Source organism: Microtus ochrogaster, chromosome 5 (assembly GCF_000317375.1).
Source record: "Microtus ochrogaster isolate Prairie Vole_2 chromosome 5, MicOch1.0, whole genome shotgun sequence".
NCBI lineage: Eukaryota > Metazoa > Chordata > Mammalia > Rodentia > Cricetidae > Microtus > Microtus ochrogaster.
The window spans coordinates 9,937,137-9,953,936 of record NC_022012.1 but is presented as its reverse complement, the minus strand read 5'-3'; the positions used below and the strand labels follow the sequence as shown (position 1 = coordinate 9,953,936).

At 41.8% G+C, this 16,800-nt stretch overlaps 3 protein-coding genes and 9 non-coding genes across 14 annotated transcripts in view; 3 read left to right on the top strand and 9 right to left on the bottom strand.

The window, feature by feature from the left end:
• The window catches only part of Cep295 (centrosomal protein 295), a 41,734-nt gene extending 36,829 nt beyond the window's left edge, over window positions 1-4,905 (top strand). Inside the window, exons 20-29 of the mRNA XM_026779556.1 lie at window positions 226-328; window positions 675-920; window positions 1,720-1,868; window positions 2,319-2,460; window positions 2,676-3,196; window positions 3,723-4,158; window positions 4,257-4,346; window positions 4,426-4,525; window positions 4,597-4,696; window positions 4,776-4,905. Of these exons, the coding sequence (XP_026635357.1) occupies window positions 226-328; window positions 675-920; window positions 1,720-1,868; window positions 2,319-2,460; window positions 2,676-3,196; window positions 3,723-4,158; window positions 4,257-4,346; window positions 4,426-4,525; window positions 4,597-4,696; window positions 4,776-4,814 (1,926 nt within the window). The 3' untranslated portion in view covers window positions 4,815-4,905. The remainder of the gene's footprint in view (window positions 1-225; window positions 329-674; window positions 921-1,719; window positions 1,869-2,318; window positions 2,461-2,675; window positions 3,197-3,722; window positions 4,159-4,256; window positions 4,347-4,425; window positions 4,526-4,596; window positions 4,697-4,775) is intronic.
• On the top strand, window positions 70-139 carry LOC113456127. The gene has a single exon (XR_003376997.1). It is a non-coding gene; the product is annotated as a small nucleolar RNA U2-30 (small nucleolar RNA).
• Window positions 4,906-5,010: 105 nt separating the features above from the next.
• LOC113456120 lies at window positions 5,011-5,137 on the bottom strand. Its single transcript, XR_003376990.1, has one exon. It is a non-coding gene; the product is annotated as a small nucleolar RNA SNORA25 (small nucleolar RNA).
• Window positions 5,138-5,269: 132 nt separating this feature from the next.
• On the bottom strand, window positions 5,270-5,389 carry LOC113456123. The gene has a single exon (XR_003376993.1). It is a non-coding gene; the product is annotated as a small nucleolar RNA SNORA32 (small nucleolar RNA).
• A 35-nt stretch (window positions 5,390-5,424) lies between these two features.
• Taf1d (TATA-box binding protein associated factor, RNA polymerase I subunit D) lies at window positions 5,425-14,795 on the bottom strand. 3 transcript variants are annotated; one of them, XR_001228918.1, is made up of 12 exons: window positions 14,378-14,795; window positions 13,108-13,202; window positions 12,095-12,476; window positions 10,583-10,758; window positions 10,170-10,224; window positions 9,083-9,252; window positions 8,177-8,230; window positions 7,414-7,451; window positions 7,188-7,219; window positions 6,353-6,385; window positions 5,922-5,966; window positions 5,425-5,487 (listed from the first exon to the last, which is right to left on the bottom strand). XR_001228918.1 is itself a non-coding variant. In XM_005346819.1 (6 exons), exons 2-6 carry the CDS (start codon window positions 13,173-13,175, stop codon window positions 9,157-9,159), a joined length of 777 nt encoding a protein of 258 aa, XP_005346876.1. In that variant the 5' UTR covers window positions 13,176-13,202; window positions 14,378-14,795; the 3' UTR covers window positions 8,799-9,156. The 3 variants fall into 3 exon arrangements, 1 of the variants encoding a protein (XP_005346876.1); XR_003376949.1 differs by having other exon boundaries at window positions 7,414-8,230; XM_005346819.1 differs by lacking the exons at window positions 5,425-5,487; window positions 5,922-5,966; window positions 6,353-6,385; ... (1 more) ...; window positions 7,414-7,451; window positions 8,177-8,230 and having other exon boundaries at window positions 8,799-9,252.
• On the bottom strand, window positions 5,783-5,852 carry LOC113456117. The gene has a single exon (XR_003376988.1). It is a non-coding gene; the product is annotated as a small nucleolar RNA Z40 (small nucleolar RNA).
• On the bottom strand, window positions 6,160-6,291 carry LOC113456121. Its single transcript, XR_003376991.1, has one exon. It is a non-coding gene; the product is annotated as a small nucleolar RNA SNORA1 (small nucleolar RNA).
• On the bottom strand, window positions 6,521-6,657 carry LOC113456118. Its single transcript, XR_003376989.1, has one exon. It is a non-coding gene; the product is annotated as a small nucleolar RNA SNORA8 (small nucleolar RNA).
• Window positions 7,303-7,375, bottom strand: LOC113456135. Its single transcript, XR_003377004.1, has one exon. It is a non-coding gene; the product is annotated as a small nucleolar RNA SNORD5 (small nucleolar RNA).
• Window positions 7,498-7,628, bottom strand: LOC113456124. Its single transcript, XR_003376994.1, has one exon. It is a non-coding gene; the product is annotated as a small nucleolar RNA SNORA18 (small nucleolar RNA).
• LOC113456129 lies at window positions 8,338-8,465 on the bottom strand. The gene has a single exon (XR_003376999.1). It is a non-coding gene; the product is annotated as a small nucleolar RNA SNORA40 (small nucleolar RNA).
• Window positions 14,796-14,909: 114 nt separating the features above from the next.
• The window catches only part of C5H11orf54 (chromosome 5 C11orf54 homolog), a 25,858-nt gene continuing 23,967 nt past the window's right edge, over window positions 14,910-16,800 (top strand). The window contains exon 1 of the mRNA XM_005346820.3: window positions 14,910-15,030. The gene's annotated coding sequence lies outside the window, so the exon portion shown is untranslated. The remainder of the gene's footprint in view (window positions 15,031-16,800) is intronic.

The following is a 16,800-nucleotide window of genomic DNA, read 5'->3' as shown; positions in this document are numbered from 1 at the left end:
GAGAGAGAGAGAGAGAGAGAGAGAGAGAGAGAGAGAGAGAGAGAGAGGAGAGAGAGAGAAGTCATTTCTGAGCAATGATGAAAAGGCGTTAACACTGAACCTTGTCACTATGAAGGTTTCTACACTTGACCTGAGCTCAGAATTAACAACTAGCACTGTTGATCATTTGTAGTTTTTCTTGTTGTCCTGGTACATTATGATCCAATATTGTCTTTGAAATTTTAGGCTGAAACACAAGAGATGTCTCAGGAGCTGTTATCTTCAGTAACTGTTTCTACTGGAAGCTTCTTAAGCTATGAAGTCACAGATTTGAGCCTAACAGATCCAGGTACTATCAAACTTTGCAAATGCAGTGAAGGAGTGGCACTGGCTGCGTGCCAATGTGGTGATGGAGGAAGCACTGCTTCTCCATGCTGTGTCCTGGTGGTGTGTTTGGGGGAAAGCTGTCTCAAGCCTACAAAGGAAAACATCAGTGTTGAATAGAATACTATAAACAGTCACTCATGCACTTTGGCACATCATCCCATTTAGTGGAAATCTCTCCGAACAGATTTCTTGCTTGCATCAGTCTCAGCAATATATACTGCTATGACATGTTTGTGAGGAAGTAGCCAGCCATTAAATTAATGTGTTACAAATGTTAATTAAATGTTTTGATTAAACTCAAATTTTAGAGTCATTTTCGGAACAGACGGAGCTTCAAGAACAAGACTCTACCACTAAACAAGAAGAGACTTCTCCTTTTAGTTGTGCAGTGCCTTCAACGCCAGTCATTTATCAGCAGCTGTACCCCTTGGGTGCTAGTGAGTCTCTATTGCCCAAGGAGGAAGAAAAGGCATCCGATCATACACATGTTCAACAGATCATAGACAAGGATTTACATGAAGCAAATTTGATACCTGAAAAAAGAGACTTGCAGGGTAAAATTTTAAAAGAATATTTTCCTAGCTTTCACCTTTCATCATCTTTAGTTTTAAGTATTGTTTGAGCTTCGTATTCTTTATCACCTGCACGTCATTTGCCATAGATATTGAGGGCGTTTATGAGACAAGGCATCTGGAGAATAGTAGGGGCCAGCCAGATGGCTTGACATTAAAGGTACTTGCTGTCAACCCATGACCCACCTTATGTTCAGTCCCCAGAATCCACATGGTTGAGAGATCTGACTTCTGAAAGTTATCGCTGTCCTATAACACAAGCATTGTGGCAGGTGCACCATGGCATGCACATGTACATCAAACACATAAATAAATGAAGATAATTTTTAACAAAAAAAGTGTGAAGAGATTAATGGAGACATCTCCCTACAACTAAGGCAGAGATTTGAGTGAGATTCCTGCCATGAAACCCTTGAAGAATTTGAAATTAAATGAGATTTGCACATAAGATCCAGTACGTGCACCCCAGTAACAAGATAGTGAACATTTCCCATTTTACATTATTAATCATGAAGTGAGCTAAGCAAGAACTCAAAGCTTATAGTTAAGCTTTCCCAGATAGTCTTATGTGGCTTTCATTTCTAATTAACCATAGAAGCCTCTGAAGCTGGTAAAGTGGAGATTTGAATTTGAGTTTCTAGACTCACTAGAAGATTCCATTTATACCCAGTAACAATCATGACTGAGCATGGAAAACAAATGGAAGTAATCCTGCTATATCAGAAATGTCTGAACCCTTTCCCAAGTCTCACTATAAACCTTCCCTTTCTTTCCCTCCAAGTTTCAGGTGTGGACCTTGACTTTCCAGAACTGGAACATGTATTTCCACACTTGCATCACCAGCTCTTTAAACCCTTGAAGCCATATCTAGATTTTGACTTATCACCATTCTCCTCTGGGATTTCTCTAGACAACAGAGACTTTCATGAGGTAAATTAAAGTTTACATAAGTGATCTTTTTTTGTAGTCCAAGCTTAAGTTGCCAAGACAGGCTGACCCATGTGGTGGTGCACACCATCACGCCCAGCCTGTCTTTCCGGGGGGTTGGGACTGAATAGAACATAAGTCCTTGCACTCAGTCTCCAACACCAAGGGAGGAAATACTTTTCATACTGACATCATTAAGCATGCTGACAGTTCACTAAGACCATTTGACAACACAAATTATAGGATTAGTACTGTTTTTCTAAAGGCTGTTTTTGTGGACTTTGTAGCTCCACGTGGTGCTGTTCCCCTTCCCCATCCCAGCTCCCACACTCAGCATTAAGTAGGTTTACAGAAATCAGAGGAAGTGGTTAATTAGCTCACGGCAATTAGATCATTCTGGGCAGGGTATGGGTTGTTATAATACAGAGTCAGTATTTCAACCTTTGTTTTCAGCAGAGCTCAGAATCTTCATCTAAGAAACCTGATGTTAAGGTTTCCTCCAGAAGCACAGCTTGTTTCACAGCACTTAGGGCCAATTCAGAGCAGCCTGATGTTAGCCTAGCTCATGCTGCAACACAGAATTTTGGTGCTGAAGGTATGTGAAAGCCCAAGACTTTCCTCTTTTTGAGGATCTGTTCATTAAATAATGTAATTATTTAAGCATGTTATTCAGAACCCTGGTGATTTATTGTGCTTATATATCAACTTTCCCATCTAAAACTGTAGGTCATAAAACCCTGTTTGCATTCTACTTAAAATGTGACTTTCTCTATCCAGTATTTATGCTTTGTTAACTTTTTTTTACTGCAGGACCTGAACAATCTTTCAAGCAGCTTCTACTAGAATTTTCTTCACAGGAAAGCCAACATGCTGATCTACCAAGTATTTACAGCATCGAAGCAAGAGGTGCCTCCCAAGGCAGGGAAAACCATGACTATTCTGAACAGACAGAAATACAAAATAAGAAAAAAAGTGTTCATTTTCAGTCCTCAACAGAGAACCAGAGTCCAGTGTGCAGTTCTCCCGATGGTTCCACTGTATTTAATCAGTTACACCTCCTGCGGAGCTCTCCAGACTCTTCTACCTCTATGCTGGGCTTTGAGGAGCTGTCAAGAAAAGCGGTTACACTGCCACAAAGCCAAAGGCTCACTCAAGATAAGAATGAAGCTATTATAAATCCACCTGTAGAAAACTCCGAGGGGTCTCATTCATTGAGTGTTCAAAATGAAATGTCTATTCAGAACAGATTTAAAACTGAAACCACAAACCCATCTCAGGTATCAGAAGCAGAGCACATTACAAATTCATTTCCGAGCTCTATTCCTGTCTGGGTAAGTATGTTTTGTAAAACAGCACCCTCTTCCTAAGAAATCTTTCCAGAAGAATTGAAAACAGCCATGCAAGTTTGGTTCAGTTCATTAGGCTACTTTTTTCCAACGTTTTAGTCAACAAGCTGTGGTCTTACTTTATGCTAGGAAGGCAGAGATGGGCAAGTGGTGACCAGCCGAAAGATTCAAAAAGGGTCTGAATTCAAAGCCAGACCAAGGACACCCAGTTCTTTCACACTGCTCCTCCCCGGGAGCCTGTCCTGGAACTCGCTCTGTAGACCAGGCTGGTCTCGAACTCACAGAGATCCACCTGCCTCTGCCTCCCGAGTGCTGGGATTAAAGGCGTGCGCCACCATCGCCCGGCAGGTCCTGAGTTTTTATGCAAAGTTTTAGACTAACCAGGTGGTGCACCTTTATCTCACCACTTGGGGAGGCAGGTAGATTACAGAGCAAGTTCCAAGACAGAGGGCTTTTACAAATACTGTATCAACCCAAACATAAGACATGTTAAATTTGAATTGTTAAACAGGAAACAGAATCTGGCTATGGTATAATGGAGGAACCAGATCTCACGCTAGTAAGCACCAGTGACATCAGCATTGCTGAAACAGATCTTGCTAACTTAACCCTTGAAGAGAGAGACAGTAAAGCACAGAGCTGTTCTCAGGTAAATGCCATTAGCCCTATGGAGGACTTGCTCAACCCCTTACTCAGGCAGCAAGTTTTGTGCCTTAAACAGGTTAAGTTATGCAGGAGTTGGTGCCAGCAGCAACTTTTGCCTAATGGTACCTTGTCTGCAAGGTTAAATGGGGGCCCAAGATTTGGTTGTTTTCTAACAAAGCCTAGAAAACACAGCAAAACAAAGTTACTTTCTCAAAATCAGGCAGGTGCATCTTCAGCAGAAACCTCTGTTTATGGAGCTGCATTAGAGTCTTGTATGGATCAACCCCAAGTGGCACCTTCAGGTAAGTCCAGGCCTGCCTCTGCTTCAAAGCACCACTACTGCCTAGCCAAATGTTTAACTGAAATAAGGATTACTGTAAAGACTTTTAAAAATTTGCAGTCACAATGAAAAGAAAAAAGACATTTATGGAACGATCCTACCAGAGACAGAGAGAGATGCGGATGCGGAATAAAACTCAGCTCACAACAGGTATGTTTCCTTATTTTTTTTTAACAAAATATGAGATTAAGAACCTAAAGAAATCCTTTAACCCATCCCTTAATTTTAGGTTTGTCCCTGAGCCGCCGGAAGGGTGTTAGTAAAGTCAGAGCACCTCTCCCTGAAGAGAGAAGGACCACACAATCCCTCATACACCAGAGGGCACTAAGGTATGGGCATTGTTATTTACTTGTAGTATTTAGCCATTAATGCCCATTAATCCCATGCACATTTCTTACAGATTATACAGGCAGTTAGCTGAAGTAAAACAGCAAAGAGAAGAAAAAACAAAGCAAGAAGTCTGTGCCCAAAATATAGCAAGGGCAAAAGAATTTCATAAGGTGAGCAGAAGCCAATTTTTCCCTCTAAAAAGCAAACAAAATTCAAACAAAACTAAATTAATTTTCATTCCTTCTACAGAAAACACTAGAGAAACTTCGAGCCAAAAATACATGCTGACTTCCTATAAACTGTGTAAAGGGTTTTCTTTTAGTTTCATGTATAAAACTAGACAAAATTATTTATTGTAAATAAATTTTTATTTAAGGGATTTGATTCCATTGCTCTCCATCCTGAGTCACATGGTTTCCAGATTTCTGAAGGGAGTTAAAAAAAGAATTAAGTTAAGCTCTCACAGCTTCTGACTTGGGGAATGCATGTTATCTTCTCAGAAAAACACAACACTATCAAGTGCCTGCTTTCTTCTGTGAAGAACATCAATCTTTGGTCACAGCGTAAAGAGCTTTTGGTTTCAGTCCAACAAGCCCTCTTTGAAATGACCCTCTTTGAAGTGTTTCTTGCATACGCACCTTTCATTCTGTCTGATTGTACTCTTTAGCCCTGTAACAAGAACAAGGTAGAGGTCAGCACCTGAGCATTCTAACATAATCATAGGAATTTACTCATCAGGAATAAAATGTCCCCAACAGGTTAACTGCTAACCAAGCAGCACATAGAAAACCTATTGGGAATTTTTTTATGGTCATGTCCACAGCAAATAAGAAACTGAATTCTCAAAGCCTTGGTAATGACCATTACAATAAGAACATTAAATGACTACTACTACTTGCCTTCTGTTCTCATCTCTCCTTGAAGTTAAGCCAGAACACTCACGACTAATTCAGTTTTTCACCTGTGGAAAAAAAATGTATAATAAAGATTGAGGTTACTCATTTAGTATCCTAAAATCCACTGCCCAAAATTATCTGTGTTGAAAGTTCTCATCTCAAATTGCTCTGTGCACTAAATATTGTCTGAAACCATGGCCCTTCGGAGAAGGAAGGACTGTTAGTTCATAGCCAGATGGGCTATGAAGCCAGATTGTCTTGCTCACATATGTAAGCTACATTCCAACACTGTTCACCAGATTCAAAGATCCTTTGTGTTTATATTTGCATATATGGAATCTGGAGACACCCACCAATAGATGATGTTCAGAAAGGCTATTTCACTCAGCCCATTCAGAGCAGTTGAACATTGTCTATCATCACAACATCATCTCTTACTGGTAGTGTCTTTCCACCAGAGCAGCAAATTTCAGTTTATCATCTCAAGCTAGCATCTTACCGTAACAATTCTGGTGCCTTCTTCAAACCAATTTACTTTAGGAACCTAAAAGATTGAACACAGAAAGTATTATGAATGTATACAGTATTCTCAGTATTCCCGTCTGTACGTATGCCTATAGGCCAGAAGAGGGCACTAGATCTCATTACAGATGGTTGTGAGCCACCATGTGGTTGCTGGGAACTGAGAGTGCTCTTAACCACTGAGCCATGTCTTCAAACCAGAGATTATAGTGGGCAAATGTCACAGGCCTCATTGTCACCACTGTAATGCATCTACTGTGATGGAAGCATGACCTGTGTCTCAATTTAGCCACATTCACCAGTTCTAGACACTGACTGACAGTGCCCATCTTAAGTAGAATGAGGCTCAGTCTCATGCACTATGCATCAAATAAAACCATCTAGAAGCAAACAGAAATGAGGCCTTACCATTTTAAACCAGGCCTCTCACTTGTTGACACCCTAGGAATAAAAAGAGTGAGTAGTTTCATCAAGCAGGTGATAATGCCACCAAGCTTAGACCAATTACTCCCTAGAACCCATATTTCAATCAAATTTGCTCTGACCTCCACAGGACACCCATATCCAGTATAAAATAACTGTATCATTAGAAATACCAGGTTATCTTGCACAAAGCCAAGACACCAACGATGCCAGATAGTGAATTTCTGTTGCACTGTCTTTTGAACACACCAGCAGGAAAGGAATGCTGAGTGCAGATACCATGCAGTGCCAATTCCTAAACCCTCAGCCTGGTGTTCCTAATCATTATCTCCTCTAAATCAGACAAACATTCCACATGTTAAGGAGGCTGGATGGGCTTTCAGCTGTTCAGTTTATGCAGCATTCCATCTCAGAGCCTTCATTCCACTCCCACTGGAAAACTGCCCAAATCAAACCATTAACTGTATCTGCATTATGTAAACTGCAACACACACTGCTGGTTGAGTGTTTCTCACTGAAGCAAGAGATCCCAGGTTTGGCTATCAAGACTGCCTGGCTGCAATGGTTCTGAATTGTGGTTCTCTGGGACAGATGGCTCTTTATCTAGTGAGTTACCTACTCAGCAAGTTTCCCTGTTCCCCAGGCTGGCTCCCAACTCCTAGGATTACAGGAGTTGAATACTATCATTAAAGAACTCAAACATCATTTCTAGACACTTAGCATGACATGAAAGCACAAAGAAACGTTTTTTCTAGTCTATACATAAAGCAATTGCTTTTGCTGAGAACACAATAAAAACCAAAGATTCAGTTTCACTTACCAGTGTGTTTGAACAGTTCTGCTTACTCATTCCTAGAATAGTACATAAGATTTTAAGATTGGATTTCCAGTCATGAAAACTAAGTTCTCTGTCCAGAGTTAATAGCTGTAGTCAGTTCTATCAGAATTAAGTTTTAGTTCATGTCTGTATCATTCAGCAGCTGAACAGTTTTAATTCATCATTTGAACTGTAACTATACTTCCCCAAGATACAGTGCCAGACTTACCTAACATCATACTAATCATTGTGAAGGCATACCAGGGCCTGAAGTTTAAAAGAAAAGGTGATATATTATTGCTTCAAACATTTTAGATGTCTTGTAGTTTCTTTCACAGACCTAACCACGAGCAGCCCTGTGAGTCAAGCAACCACAAGTTACTATATGAGGCGTTTCCAACGATGTGTGGCTACTGAGGAAGCCCCATCGGGATAGACCTCAAAAAGCAATCAGTGTGAAGCCTACATATGAACATCTACAAATAGGAGCTGAAGGAAATCACAAAGTCATCACAGAACAGAGTTAGGCTCTTAGAGGGCTGTATTCTCAAATACTAATCAGCTTACCACATGGTAAGAATTCTTTACCAAACTGTTCTAATCACCAGTACACATATACTATTACTTTATTTGCTAATTTATTTTGGTTTGTTTTTAGGACAGGGTTTTCTCTGTCCAACACTGGCTGTCCTGGAAACTAGCTCTTATATACCAGGCTAGCCTTGAACTCATAGAAATCTGCCCGCCTCTGTCTCCAGAGTGCTGGGTTTAAAGGTTTGTGCTACCACCTGTATTTGAGATTATACGTTTCAGAACGTTTATAGGTAATATTTTAACTTCAGTATGAGGCCTTATAGCCTTCACCTGTTAAACTTCTCATTTCAAATTATTTCTAAATATTCATGCTTGACCACGCTCCAGGATTTACTGAAGGCTGGAGCACTCCCCTTTCACACAACTCTGAAGATATAAATTGACAATATGTCACTTACTACATTGAAACAAACATCCCTTCATGGGTATCTTCAATTCTGACTTCATAAAGCCTTTAAAAAAGAAACATTCATCATATTAGATACCTATGCCTCAAAAGTCCAGGATAGTGAAGAACTAACCTTATCAATACCATAAGCCCTTGATACTGAATTATATATATATTCCTTCTTGTATGTATCAAAACTCATATTGAACAATGAGTTCTGGGTTGCAAAAGAGGATTTATTTTTGCACCTGTCTAACCTGCCTTTGTCCACCAGCTGAACAAAAACATATACAAGTGCTGCCCAAGGCCATAGAAATCTGACACAAAAGCCAGCTTTACAATGTGACCACAGGATATATGAAGCATCCTAGGGGAAGACACTTTTTGACTAAAGAACTACACACCTAGTCAGAAGCTAGCACACAGGGGTTGTAGCATCCTGGAGCTGTGTTTGGGAGAAAGAGTGTATGAAAAGTTTGTTCAGAGAAGAGCGTAAGAGGTTGTGATTTAGCTTACATCCCTCACCTCACAAGACGGCTGGTTAATACCATCTGGTAAACTCCATTTCCAAGAGCCCTGATACTAGGATGTATACACACATTCATGCAAGCTAAACACTCACAAAGATATGATTCTGTTTTAAAAACTTTGTTTGGAATCAGTCACTGGGCTGGGGTTCCTGAAACCAGAAAGACGTGTAGGATTTCCTATTAGCATTTTTCTTCCAGGATCAATACCACAATTGTTTTTAATGTTCCAGTATCCAAGCTCTAAAAAGAAATTCCTACGTATTTGCTTTCCCAGTCCTCTGTGCTTCTTTCGCAAGCTGGCTCAGGTCCTTTCTTCATGTACTTGCCAAATGAAACACCTGTAGTCATGTCTTTCTATTAAGTCACTGTTTCTGAGTGTTCTTTACCTTCTTTGATAAGTCAGATGTACATCTCCTTTCCAGGCCGTTCAGCGTACTCTCTAGTGCAGTTATGTTTATCCTTAGTTTTTTTTAGAGAATGCAGATTCTTTCTTGGTCTTCTTTTGTTCTAAATTTCTCTTTGGAAATTCTGAGTTTATTATGAAGCAACTATTTTGCTACATTTAAAGAAAAAAAATCACTGTTAGCAACTAAGCTCACCACTGACAGGTGGATGAGGGCTACATCTATTTATTCAAAGTCCAAATTATCAGCTACAGTATTTTCTCATGTCAGCCCACATATCTATCAGACTACTTAAATGTTAATTACAAAGCATTTTAGTAAGTGCAAAGAAAGAACACTGGCTTTTCTTCCTAACAGAAGACTAATATTCAATTCCAAGCACCAACGTGTTTAACTTCAGTTCCAAGGGAAATATGACCTCTTCTTGACCTCCCCAGATTATCAGACATGGACACGTATGCAGGCAAAACACTAATATGTAATAATTTATTAAGCAAAAAAAACCTTAAGAATAGAGTCATGCCTATAGCAGGAAGAAAAGTGCTAGGATGTTAATCCACTGGTCTGTGATCTCAGTGTTCATTGATATCTGACAAAATTAAGAAAGGATACTGACTTCCAGCCTCCACACATGATTGCAGGAACACACCCTGAGTATGAGTGCCTTGTCATAATGTAAATGCATAGCCCTGAGCTTTGAATCTTAACATGGGGGATAAGCATTAAGAGCAGCAATAGAAAAAAAAAGCTCAATATCAAATATCCTTGGGTATTTCCATTCTTATGTCTCCTATGTTAAGCTTAAACAAAATTTTTATAGAAGCAACTGTATACAACTTCTACATTCCTGTGTCTGAGACCCTAAGGAAGTGACTGCTGCAGAGGGCAAACACGTGAGAAACTGGAGAGGGTTCAGATATAACAGGGGAGTCTGGACTGGTGTGTACTTGAAAGTCTGTCCCTATTTCATACCTGCTGGCCCAGCGTTTCTACAATAAAGCTGCCTCTTCTGTCCCTGGCAAAAAAATAAAGCAACTTCTACATTCCATAAATAATAAAGATCACTTACAACCAATTTGATATCGCATTCAGACTCAGGACTTGTTGCCTCCTCGTCTTCTGTTCTGTAACATTAAAAACATGTATCACATATCTTACCTTATATTTTGATGCTACAAAGACTTATACTCTAAGGAATACATAATATCCTGTCTCCAAACCAATACCCTGTGCATCTACTTAACAAACAATCCTAAATGTGGTGGGAATTATTGTTACTGCTTCAGCATTTGATCAGTGGATGGTTAGTCTAGCAAGGTCACATGTCTTTACCACTAGCACTTGGAAAAGAGGTAATGAGTTCAAGCCCAGCCAAAGCTATATAGCTACATGTGGAATTGCAAATTAAGTTACCTTAAAAAATAAAAACACAAACCACCAAGCCTAGCCTAGGAACAAATTATTCTTTAAGATCCAACTTACAATGGCTCGTCAATGGGAGAAAGAGGACCATCATCATCCATGTACTTGTGTCTCCGGCTGTCAAAGTCTTCCTTTTCTAAATCTTCCCCAGCATGCATTTGTTCCAAGCATTCCTTAAGATGGTGCTCATACTTGAGTTTTTCAATGTGGTGAAAAAATCCTCTTGCAACAGCTTGCTTCAAGTTAGAAAACACAATTCCTTAAATTAATTACAATAAAGCCTGAAATTCTACAAGAGGCTGGGAGATGGCTCACTGTGCATCAAATGGACCAGATTTGGAAACAGAAACCATGTAAATGCTGAGTGTACAAGGTGGTTCTACTATAATTCCAGACTTGGAAGGTGTAGACAGTACCAAGAACAAGCTGAATAGAAAGACAACCTAAATTGGCAAGCTATGCTAAGGCTGTACATGCATATGCATGAAAAGAATGACATTAATCCTTTCTGTTTACAAATTCCAAAGGCCTATGTGCATTTCTACATTTAATACTCAAATATTTTAAAAACTTAATATCTGGGGCTGGAGAGATGGCTCAGAGGTTAAGAGCATTGCCTGCTCAAAGGTCCTGATTTCAATTCCCAGCAACCACATGGTGGCTCACAACCATCTGTAATGAGGTCTGGTGCCCTCTTCTGGCCTGCAAGCCTATACAGACAGAATATTGTATACATAATATTTTTTAAAAAAAACTTAATATCTGGGCACTCAAATTTTCCTAATTTCATGTATATGGGTGTTCTGACTGCCTACATGTGCACTGCATGCATGCCTGGTGCCCTCAGAGAACAGAAGGGAGCATCACTGGGGTTAGAGATGGCTGTGACCCTATGTTCTTAAATGTTCTTCAGCTATGTAATTCTCTCCATACATCCCTTGTCCTAGTTAGCTTTAACTCAATTTGACACAGGTCAGAATCACCTTAGAAGTGGTCCCAAACTGATGGGACTGCTCCTATTATAGTGTTGATTGCTTAGATTGTGGGCGGTACCATTCTCTGGGCAAGGGCTGCTGGGTTAACAATGCATGACCAGCTAGCAAGCAGCATCCTCTATGTTCCTATTCTCCAGCCCTTTGGGCACTTCTAAAAATGGACTTGAGGAAGTGATGCCTCCTTATTATGAAAAGAAAGATTTGACTTGGGCTACTGAAATGAAAGTTGGGCATGGTATACTTGAGAGTATTTGAGACAAGATAAAGGACTTTTCTGCATAGAACACTTGGAACATCATTCTCTGAAACTGTATGCACGCTAAAAAAAATGCCAGTGCAGACTTCACTCAGAAATACTCGAACTTAAGACAGAAACAGACTTTACATAGAAGCCACTGTTTAGTGTCAAAGTAACCAAGTGTGTTCCAGGTACACCTTACTAAGAATGGCTAACCATGTCATCTAGTCTACAAAGTTCGGGGATAGTCAGAGCTGTTACAGAGAATCCCTGACTGGAAGAAGGGGGGGGGGGATAACAACCCCATTTAATTTTACCACATACATGAAAATGACTCACCTCATATGTTAAAATTTTCTTCCAAGGTAAGGGTTTTCTTCCATTTTCAGATTCTAAGAATGGAAGCACAGCTCCTTTATCTTTAATTTGTTTCACATCTATTTGTGACCTCCTAGGGTTTCTAGTGTTCTTTATTCCAGATGGTCTTTCCCTTGGTCTCGACTTTGGCTTGTATTTCCTCTTTTTCCGTTTCTTTTTCTTAAATCTTTCAAAAATGGCCTTTAAAGTCAATGGCCTTGGTTCTATAGAGGAGTCACTTGAAGAGTCAGTTTCAACGTTCGCAGGTGAAATGACACATTTTACAGCAGGCTTTCTTTGCTTTTGCTTTTGTGTGGGTAAAGGAATGTACTGTGTTTTAAATAAGCTTTCAGATGAGTCATCACTAAAATAGATAAATAAATAAACTGCATTACTGACTTATCACTAGAAACAGTTCCCATTCATGAGTGGTGAGGCTGCTCAGGCAGCATTTACAACTCCAGCTTTAAGGAGCTCAAAGACCTCTCCTATTTGGAGAACCAAGAACTCCTATGATACAGACTGTAGACAAAGTACACTTAAGACAAATTGGATGAAAATGTTCAAAGTTTAAATGTACATTCCTTCAAAAGCCAGCCCCCCCAAATTATACCCAACATTTTAGAATGGACCAAGTACAGTTAGTCAGTATAGCCATCATATTTAAAGCACCAGCTTGTTAAATGTCCAATTTTATCTTTCAAGAGAAAAGCTCCACAAATCATCTGCTTAACCAGTAAAGCACTACCTATGGGACAAAAGTCAATTTCGTCAGAAAAAATGCAGTTTTCCTAAGATAAGAATATGTCCCGTTTTTAGGTCAGAGAGTTTTCTGTAGTACAATTAGCAGGGCGTCTTAATATGCCTTTAATCCCAGCTCTTGGGGGCACAGGCATTGTCATTTGAATGAGCCCACCAGTGGTCACCTGAGTCCTTGTCTCAAAATAAATTGAACTGTGCACTGAATCTAGAAGTTTACCCACCATCTGCCTTACCTGTGGTTTCCAGTGTTGTCAGCTCCATCAGGTGTCATGCAGTCAGAGTTCCCTTCCGACTGAGCCATCACTTTCTCTCTGCCTTACCCAGTTTTCTGCAATTACAAATTTCAGTGTTATGCACCTTCCCGAACATCCAAGAGTCTTCATTAAAGTTAAGCATACACCATACCACCACGTGAATTCAGATAAAAATCGATCTGAGGATAGTCCACTTTAGATCACATTCGGTGGCACACAATTCTCTTAACTCCAGCTACATGAGATGGTATGTTTTTTTGGCTTCCCGGACACCGCCAGGAATCCAGGCATAAGAAACCACATTCCAATGCAGTTTGTTTTCTATTTAAATCTACCTAACAAAAGCACCTCAGTGACTTTACCACCAGACAAGACACACAGTAATTAATATAGTATTACTACTTCCAATGAGTACCCATGGAAGGCTGAAACAAGAGCATCATTACTGAGATTGTGGCGCAAAATTAAACTACTGGTCAAAACGCCCACAGGCCTGTAATCCCTAAGAAAGAACACACAGGAACCTCTGGGGTGAGTCTGGACAGATGGCTTAGCATTGAGAATACTGGGCTGCACTTCAGTGGACCAGAAATTAAATTCCCAGCACCCACATGGCTGCTTAACAAGGGCTGTAACTGGGCAGGTGGCGGCGGCGCATGCCTTTAATCCCAGATCTCGGGAGGCAGATGCAGACGGCATTTGGTTCACGTACAGCCTGATCTACAAAGCAGATCCCAGGGCACCAGACCTGTTAAATAGAGAAACCCTGTCTCCAAAAACAACCAAGGGGAGTTGACAGCTGCAACCAGTTTTAGGGAATTCGATGTCCTCTTCCCTGGGCACTGCACGCACGTGATGCACATAAAAGGCAGGCAAAACACCAGCACATACCCAAAAAAAAAAAAAAAAAACTTCAACACTATGCTAGGCTACACAAATTCTAAATCTAAACTAATCAGAACCTTGAAGGATAAGAAAACCAGGTGACTAAGACTTTAGACATCAATTGTTTAAATTAATCCATCAAAACAATGTAGCCTGGCTGGTGGTGGTGCACGCTGCTGGAGGCTAAGGAAGGTGGATCTCTGTGAGTTCGAGGGCAGCCTGGTCTACACGTGCTAGTTCCAGGACAGGTCCAAAAACCAAAATGTAACATACTTAGGCCGTTTGTACCAACAATATAGCTGTGTGTAAATTCTAAGGTAATTGCAAACTACACTGCAGCAACCTATCTCGAAATCAATCATACCTGTATGGCGGTTTCCAATTATGAGACTCCAAGTTTGGAGGCCACGTGGTGTCAAGCCACCGGTGCGAACACACGCCGTGGGCAGACCGACAAGAGCCTCTAAACGCTCTTAAGAGATGTAGGCAGGGAGCACAAGGCACCTAGAGGACCTTCCTGGCGGGATTCTCCTCGGGACCTCCCGAGAGCGACCGGGAGCCCGCGCGGCCTGCAAAGGCTCCGAGCAGGGCCCAAGGCCCCAACCGCCGCGACCCCCCGACCTCAGTGCTGACTCCGTGCGGACAGTCGACAAAGAGCCCCGGCCTGCCCTACCCGCGGCCCCCACCGTTCGGTCGCGCCAGACAGAGTTCCCAACGCAAACACTGGCGTCTTCCTCCTCCACCACGCCGAAAAGACCGTTCCCGCCCGCTGCAGACAGACTAGGACAGCCGAAATCTCGCGTGAACTCGCAGCGGCGGGTGGGTACGAGAGCGCGGCTACGCGGTGGGCGTGGCCATGTGGGTGGACTGTGGTGGGCGGGCCTCCGGGAGGGGCGGTACCCGGCTCCTCCTCAGGCGCTGAGCTGGCCGAGGAGAGCGAGCGGCGGGACAGGGAAGCTGCGTTCCCGAGTAGTGGAAAGAAGACATTCCTGCAAGCGTGAAGACACTGCTGGTCAGGTGAGCGTCCTTTGTTGTGGGGGCCGAGTTCCCCCTCAGACACAGGGTGCCGGCTGCTCTGGGCACGCTACCTACCCTCCAGGAGTTCGCTTGCAGCAAGCATGGGCTGCTTCCCTCAGATCCTCAGCTGACTGAACAGTGTAAACCAAGGTTTAGTACTTTCTCTTCAGTAATGAGCTGGTTTGAGTTATTTTCCATGCTGCACCTCTGTATTGTATGACAAGCCAGCCAGCAGGGCTACCTGCCCTTAGTCAGTGCTTGTTACCGTTTTATGATTGGATACATAAGGTATTGGTCTACTTGCGATCAGCCAGTGCAATCGCTGTAAACTCCAAGACAGGCATCGCAAACTGTCACATTCAGAGCCCGTGTGTTGCGAAAGGACCAGTGCAAAGTCAAAATGCAGGGTCCTGTTCAAAACAAAAGAGACAACTAGCTGGGCACGAGTCTGAGCAAGGAGGATTGCCAGGCCAGCCTAGGCTACATGGTGAGACCCTGACTCAAAAAATGTTATTCCCCTAAATAAATAAAAAATAGAATTATTAGCACAAGTTTTACCATCTTTCCTTATGTGTGTGCTGCCAGTGCATGAGAACTTAATTAGCCGGGCGGTGGTGGTGCAAGCCTTTAATCCCAGCGCTTGGGAGGCAGAGGCAGGCTGATCTCTGTGGGTTTGAGGCCAGCCTGGTCTACAAGAGCTAGCTCCAGGACAGGCTCCAAAGCTACGGAGAAACCCTGTCTCGAAAAAAAAAAAAAAGAAAGAAAAGAAAAAGAAAAAAGAATGTAATGAGCAGCTGGGTGGTAGTGGTGGAGAACGCCTTTAATCCCAGCACTCAGGAGGCAGACTCTATGAGGCCAGGCCAAGCTGGTCTACAGAGTAAGTTCCACGGTGCCAGGGCTACACAGAGAGACCCTGTCATGAAAAACCAAAAAAGAAAAAAAAAAGAACTTAATGAGCAGAATTGTTGGGACGTTCACCAGAGAAGACTGCTCAGACATGGGTGTAAACCAATAGAAAGCCTTTATTAGCTGACTGGCAGCCACACTGGGTGTTCAGGATCCCAGTGTAAAACTGAGCCAGGGTGAGCTTTTAAGCACAAACATCATATCTTGGTTGGCATACTTAGATAATATGAACAGTTAGCCAAGCAGAAAACTGAGCCAGAATGAGATTTTAAGCACAAAAATTTATGTCCTGGTTGACATACTTAGGTAACATGAACAGTTAGCCAAGCGGAACTACGGAAGCTAAAGAGCAAGGTTAGTACATTTAGAAGCTGTCCCAGAACTATGGACTTTGATCCACAGTTTTGATGGATTAGGCCTTTGTTTTAGTCTTGGCAGGTGGTGCTGTCTATATTCTGAGTTTTACAGCCTGAATGGCACTTCCATCATGGAGTAAGTTGTGCTCAGGTCTTAGGGCCTACTAAGGTCAAGGGACCCTAGTAAAGAATCACTGCAGTTTGAGGGGTTAGAGAGATGGCTCAGTGGTTACGAACACTGGTTGCTCTTCCAGAGGACCCTGGTTCGATTCTCAGAAGCCATGTGGCAGCTCACAACCATCTGTAACTCAGTTATAGGAAATCCAATGCCCCCTTCTAGCCTCTGCAGGTACCAGGCATGTACATGGTGTGCAGGTGTACATGCAAACAAAATATCCATAGTCATAAAGGTAAAGAAAAAGAATCACTGCAGTTTGGATTTCTTTTTTTTTTTTATTGTTTTTTTTTTATTGAGAAAAAAAAATTCCGCCTCCTCCCAGCCTCCCAC